This window comes from Poromitra crassiceps (genome assembly GCF_964638095.1).
Source record: "Poromitra crassiceps genome assembly, chromosome: 9".
NCBI classification, from domain to species: domain Eukaryota; kingdom Metazoa; phylum Chordata; class Actinopteri; order Beryciformes; family Melamphaidae; genus Poromitra; species Poromitra crassiceps.
In genome coordinates this window covers 51,041,102-51,048,526 of record NC_139630.1, presented here as the reverse complement: position 1 = coordinate 51,048,526, position 7,425 = coordinate 51,041,102, and the positions used below count along the sequence as shown (strand labels likewise).

At 43.2% G+C, this 7,425-nt stretch overlaps 1 protein-coding gene across 1 annotated transcript; it reads left to right on the top strand.

Moving 5' to 3' along the window:
- Positions 1–207: 207 nt before the first annotated feature.
- LOC310782619 (protein c-Fos-like) lies at positions 208–2,752 on the top strand (the record flags this gene model as incomplete). The annotated part of the gene is made up of 4 exons (XM_083643302.1): positions 208–339; positions 857–1,075; positions 1,674–1,778; positions 2,066–2,752. The coding sequence occupies 4 exons, from the start codon at positions 208–210 to the stop codon at positions 2,750–2,752; spliced, it is 1,143 nt and encodes a 380-aa protein (XP_083499428.1).
- Between the last annotated feature and the right edge of the window lie 4,673 nt (positions 2,753–7,425).

Here is a 7,425-nt window from a genome sequence, read left to right as displayed (position 1 = left end):
CCTTGTCTGAAATGGTTCAGTCTCACCACACAGATTTCATTCATAAAATTCCAGCTCACTATAAAAGGCGGGCCTCTCCATTATCTGCACAGTTACCATTTATGAACATGGCAAATGGAATACAAGTGATATAGGCTAGGCTATAGGTGTTCGATCTTCTACTTGCAAAAGATAATCTGTATTTTTATGCTGCGAATGATTTTAAACATGCATACAAACTCCAGCCCTGAATACGACTCGTCGTCCAGCTGTAGCACAGCATCGCCTGGTGGGGACACCCCTGGGTGCAGCCATCCTCCTGACTCGATTTGTAGCGCATCATCAATGGACAGCACCAAGGTACAAGTGGATAATGCTTTGCATGAAAAAAAAAATCCACATCACCATCTATAGCAGGACAATTCATGCACAAGCCTGATGTGCTGATATGTGGCGGTTGATCGAATTCCTGACACATATCCAAGCACATTCCATAGAGATTCCCTGACAGAATGACGTGCCCATATAACTCCGTGTGTAACGCGCAGGTTCGCATTGTGTAAAAATAGCTTCAATCTTATTGTCGATTAAGCCTTTTTCATCCTTTTAGATACATGTCCTGTTCGTGACCTTTCAATATTTGATGATGATGAAGGTGATGATGATGATGAATGAAGCAGATGATGAGGCTTTTTGATGGATTCATAGACATATCCAGGCCTATTGATTTGTTTCTTCTCAATATTTTATTTTGCAGTTTTTCTTAGAACAATACAAACAGCAACAAGCTCAGATAGCCTACTGCAGGAAAATAAAATATTAAAATGTAAAATAGTGTTAGTTTGACTGCACGAATGTGTGTATGTGGGTTTTCCAGGATACTGAGACAAGTGCAGCAGACTCCTTTGTTCCGACTGTGACTGCAATCTCAACCTCTCCGGACCTGAGGTGGATGGTGCAGCCGACAGTCATCACGTCTGTCTCCCCCTCATCCAGCCGAGCAAAGCCCAAAGCTCACGGCGTCACCAGGGCGTCTTCCCCGGCAGCAGGTGCAACCAAGGCGCAGCCCTCCAGCAGGAAAGGGCAGAAAAACCAGGTATAGGCATGCAGGGATTTGGGCTTTAACAGCACACAGTGTTTTTGCGACGAATTGCTTTGTTTAAATTAGCAATCAAGCAATCAATCAAGCAATTAACATGCTAAATCTGTTATTGCCCCACTCTATCTGCACATTCCATGATTCGTTTCCCCCTGAGTGAGATGAATTAATTTGACATGTTTTTTTTGGTAAATTGCCCATAGGATCTGTTTTTGCTGTATAGCATGCTACCTCAAATCACTGCTCATTTAAGGAGCGTTACGTTTGATAGGTCTACAAGCAACGAGTAACGATCAAAGACTCTATAGGCTACATTATTAGGCTATAGCCTAAGTAACGAGCACAGCCAGCACTGTTATGAATGAGTGGATGGGAAAAATACATAAAATGCGCGTTCACGTGGCCGGTTAGAGCGTGCCCGTGGTGCAGCTGTAGCCTGGACAGAATCGGAGTCTGCACCGACAATTTTCTCGGCACTGCGACGAAGAAAGATTATTTCATTGGCAAGCGAATTATCTCCACGAGCCAAATGATGATACTGCAAGAATGTGCAGGATGCGCGGTCATTTAAACGGGTTTCTGTGATTGATTTTAGCCTTCCAAAGAGGAGGAGCGGAGGAAGATCAGGAGGGAGAGGAACAAGGTTGCTGCAGCAAAGTGTCGTAACAGACGGCGGGAGCTCACAGACACTTTACAAGCTGTAAGTATCTGGCTAATCAGTGGTTTTCAAAGTGGGGGCCGGGGGCCACCAGGGGGCACTAGGGGCCTCAGCATATTAATGAAAATGCTTTAAAAAAAAACATCTTTATGGGGATTGGAAATTTGTTAATATTTGTTATAATAATTAAAGAATATAATATATTTTTATTATATTTTATAATTATATTTAGTGTAGTATTAACAAGCAGCAGAGATGACTGCAGAACACCATAGGGCAAACATCCTCATGCCAAGTCTAATTTCTCATTTTGCCCTTCATGGCCTCAGGAAACTGACGAGCTTGAAGATGAGAAGGCCGCTCTGCAGACCGAGATAGCTGATCTCATGAAAGAGAAGGAGAGACTGGAGCAGATGTTAGCCTCCCACAAACCATCCTGCAAACTAGCTGACGGTGATGACGAAGAGGTGGAAGATGAAGATGATCTGGACCCCCCAGCCTCCCCGCAGCTGCTCTCCATGTTCGAGGACGGCGAAACTCCTGAAGGTGACGCAGCGATGGAAGAAGCCCACGCTGTCCCAGACATGGACAGTATGGTCCCTTGCATCTCCGCAGCAGCCATTTTGGGGAACTCTAACATCCTCCTGTGCTCGAGCGCAGAAGAAGAACCTCTGGAGGACTTGAAAGGAGATGACCTGGACGACTTGGTGCCCAGCCTGGAGATGGGTGGAGTGGCCGATGAGGCGGCCGCGTCCGTCCCCGACATTGACCTCGGCGGGCCCTTCTGTCTCTCAGACTGGGAGACCCTGTACAAGTCGGTGGCGAACGACCTGGAGTCTCTGAGCACACCGGTCATGTCTTGCAGTCCCAATTGTAGCAATTACCGCACAGTGTTTTCTTTTAACTTCTCTGAGATTGATTCCTTGGCTGAGGGCTGCGAGAGCCTCAAAAGTGGCCTGGCTGCGTCCGAGCTCATGAAAGATAGTCTTAATTCTCCAACACTTCTGGCCTTGTGAATGCAAAATGAGTTATGCAATGATTGGACATAGCCTACCGTAACTGTATTTGGTAACCAGCCAACAAAGCTATGGTCTCTCTTCAATAATCTTTTGTAGTGTAACGTTAGCTTAAGTTTCGATGTTGTGTAAACCTTAAAGGAGAATTTCACCAAAAACAATGCTGATGATAATATCATGCACAAATGACATCACTGGTCCACAACTTAATCAAACTAACTGTCAAACTAAGTACCTGCAAAATGGTTGACAGTTTTTGCATCATGTGCAAAATAAATCAGCAATGTTTTTCAGCGAGGTTCTCCTTTAACCTCGAGGTCATGACATGTTTTCTGTGACTGTAACAGGGTTGACAGGTGCAATGGCAGTTCATTCTCTGGAATGAGATTTTGTGCTGGCATCAAAGTGCATGCAAATATAAATCATTCATGATCTAAAAGGTTGTATTTTTAGTATTTTTCATCTCTATAATGTTTTGTGAAGTTAGACTGTGCTCAATATGTGTACTACTGTTAACAAGTTGTGTTGTAACAAGTGAAAATAGCAGGGTTACTGATGTGTAAGTGTATCATCTTGCTGTATGGTGTGTCCCCTGACTTGACATTTATTTTCAAGTTTTCCATGAAAACATCATGTCATGTAGGCTATTTTCGAGATGTATTTTATGACATAGTTTATTTTTTTACTTATGAAAAACTCGTTCAGATGCAAAATAATATATAATGCTGGAAATAAAAAGAGATATCAACCCCTAGCCTATAGCCTGTCTTTTCCACAACTGTTCTCATGAATATGCATATTTCAATTTTAGACTTTTATAACGTGCACAATAGACTATCTCCTGTCATGTTTTTAATGAGTGGGAGCATAAAGATGAGTTAATGATTTATTCATTGTTCGTCGTTCCAGTTTCCTCACGGTCAAGGGAATCTGGTTCCACCGGCACGTAGCGTGCTGCGTGCAAAGCCGTAGATTTGGCTGCGTGCAAGTGCGTCTGCGTGCAGTGCGTGACGTCAAGACGCGATTGCCACAATCGCCTCACTTCCCTGCCCATATTTGGTGGATGCAGTTGTTTTGTTTCTATGGTGACGGTGTCCTATTTCGAGCTGGAGGCTCTTTACCGGAAAAAGACGAAGCAGTCTCGCCGAGCCTCGTGTCGAGAAGAGAAACAAATGAAACCTTAGAAATGACAGAGCGACTGAGCGAGAGCGGGCAGCATCACGTTTCGTGCATAATGATAATTGGTCTGCCAAGTAGACCTACTGAAGTACCGTAGCCTAATCTACTTTGCCTTGAACAGCAAGCATTGCAGTTTCTGCCTGAAGGCTATCTGGGCACGTTAAATAGGCTATTTGTAGTGCTCTTTGTTTCAAGGCAACAATAACATAACAAATTCAAGCAACATTTAGTTATTTATTATTTGTGTAGCCTACCTTTGTTTTGTGTCATTTTTACCCGTCACAGAGTTGTGACGGGTTTGCAGATGCCTGTCTGACTGCTGGTATGGCATCGATAGGGGTCGCTGCAGCACGAGCTGTGGCAAAACAACTGGACCACCGGTAGGCTACCCACATTTTTATCCAGCAGTAGGCCTATGTGTTTTTAGTGCAGTGGTTCTCAAACTTTTTCACGTCAAGGACCCCTATTAACCGACACAAATTATAACACAGGCTACTTCCATTTGATAAGATTTGGTCCCTGGGCCCCTTCTGATAAGATGTTAGCGTTTGTGACGAGTGACGACCCTCCCACTCTGCTGGCCCTGTTTTGCAGGAGCCTGGTGTTGGGGTCAGCACCGGGCCCAGATGCACCCAATCAACCCAACGACCACAACACCAGGTTCAGGACGCCCAGGAGAGTGGGAGGGTCGTCACACTTTTAGATGTTTTATTACAGAAAATGTATGACACCTATGAGCAAAATAGTCAAACATTTTGTCCTTGTGCTGATTATGGATTGAATTCCAGTGAAAATAAATTACCCCTATTTGCTGGGGACCTCCTGGAACCCCCTCAAGAATCCCTGGGGGTTCCCGGACCCGATTTTGAGAACCACTGGTTTAGTGATTAGCGCCATGCTATTTTAGTGTTGTGATGGATGGGCCTGTCAACAACTCACATATCTTCTGACTCAGACTCCAGACTTCACATTAAAACATAGCCTACGATTATGCCTATGGTGCTGCTCATCTCCTACACATATCCCTGTGTTAGAGTTGTAAAATATCTCATACAGTCATCAGTTTACAACCAGCCACCAGGCCACAGCCTTCCTTTGTCAGAGACGTGTTGAGAGAGTTTAGGATGTTGTTGTTTTTTTTAGGCTACTGCATTGCAATCCATATGAACTATTCCATGATGTCACATGCATTTCCTACCAATATGATGCTTTACAACACACACAGCTCATTGGCTGTGTGTCCTTTGATTGGAATCACCTGTTAATTTATTACAATCACCTGTGATTTTCCTACCAAGATGGCCGTGTGATGATGTAACAGAATACTATCAATAGCCTACTTTCAGTAAAGCATTCCTCTTTCAATCTTTCAAATGACCCTATCCTATAATATCCCGTATCACGTTGATGGTATACTGTAGGCCTATACACATTATGACTTCATAAACATGTGTTTGTAAAAAGCTAGGTCAATTCTATTAAAAATAATAAACGCAGGTCAGCTAAGTGCACCTGATTCCCCTCCTGCTTTACACCCATTTATTCCTAAATTAGTGCCTGCAACCATTCAGGGTGAAGCTATTATTATCAGTTACAATGCAAGCGAGCATTCCTTTAGCTAGCACATGTTTCAGTTTCTTTTGTGTGTGTGTGTGTGTGTGTGTGTGTGTGTGTGTGTGTGTGTGTGTGTGTGTGTGTGTGTGTGTGTGTGTGTGTGTGTGTGTGTGTGTGTGTGTGTGTGTGTGTGTGTGTGTGTGTGTGTGTGTGTGTGTGTGTGTGATTTTTTGCAGTGACCAAAAGTGTGTTAAACAAATCAAAGCTATCTTATATTTTTAGATTCTGCTTTGATGGAAAGACGACGGCTTTGCAAAGAAATTCATACAACTTCAATGTTTATATTTGGTCTAAGAAACTAATTTCAACCATCAAATCAAAATGGCTTTAAGAGAATGAAAAAACAAGAATTAGATTCAATCGGGGGTGTCAAAAAATAGTGCAATATTACTACGGTACTATTTGTGAATATTATAATATTACTTACGGTATTCCAAAATATAGATTTATCAGATTTCAAACAATGTGAATTGGCTGTTACAGCTGTATGTTTGTTGGTTGTTTGTAAACTTCAAAACAAAAGGTTATGTCAGCTCACCCTCATATAATGTTTCAGGGGGAGATCCCTCGACAACACCAGCACCCTGTCATACATGTACTGTATCTCTCATGTTGCTTGGTTACAGAACTCTACCTTTCTCTTATTTAGTGTGCGCTCATTCCTTCCAAATCTGTTATCTCATTCTCCGTCCCTCCTTTCCCACTGGCTGTGATATTCCCAAGGAAGTGCTATATTTACATGGATAAATCAATGTCACATGGGTTTGGGATGACTGGGTCACCTGACTGTGGGTGACGCTTTGGACACATCAGCAACCTCCTGGAGCCAAAGGCCATATTATTAATGTGTATGGAATCAGATCAAACAAACGGCACTGTCCAGTTCTGAGTAAAGATGACACCTGCTAGGATACAGCAATCTGGTGCTGATGGAGTAGGCCTAGTTTGTTTACACACGACTCTTGTGTATCTCACTCTCTTTCCATAGATACAGTACTATACTATTCAACTGCAGTAGCAATTGATTACTGTCAATGAGAGATGGAGGCTAAAGCGGTGATTCTCAACCGTTTTCATATCAAGGCTTATTTAGTCCACATTAGAGCCACAGACCCCCATTTGATGAGATTTTGTCTTTCAGACCCAAATCTGTACGCCTACGCTAGGCTACTACCAGGTAGTAGCCTATGTTCCATAGTTCCATGACTATTTATTTTAGGTAGGCCTATAGGCCTACAGAGAGCATAGTGAAACTATGATCAAAATAATCATTCTTCTACATTCTCAAATTGTGTTACTGTATCTTCTTGTAAATTAAATATTTCTGAAGCTTAACACTTTATCATTTGCTTTGCTGGGGACCCCCTAGAACCCCCTCAAGGACCCCTGGTGCTCCCTGCACCCCATGTTGAGAGCAACTGCTGTAAAGGATCCAGTTCTTCTAGGAAAAGCAATGTTTCTATTAATAGACTTAGATACTGTGTGTGATACTGTTGGTTTTGCACATACCAAACAGTGAATCTATGTCTCCTAGCACCGCTAACATTGGACGCATTTATTCAGATGGAACAGAACGTGTGTGTGTGCGTGTGTGTGTGTGTGTGTGTGTGTGTGTGTGTGTGTGTGTGTGTGTGTGTTTGTGTGTGTGTGTGTGTGTGTGTGTGAGAGAGAGAGAGAGAGAGAGAGAGAGAGAAAGAGAGAGAGAGATGATAGGACTTGACAGCTTTGCGGGGGATTCGGTGCTTGCATGCCATTGGTGCGCTGAGCGACTGTTGATCTCATTGGATGGAGTCGAAAAAGCTGCTATAGCATGACAGTTCAGGCCACTGTCAACAGGACTTTTGCTGTGTGTGTGTGTGTGTGTGTGTGTGTGTGTGTGT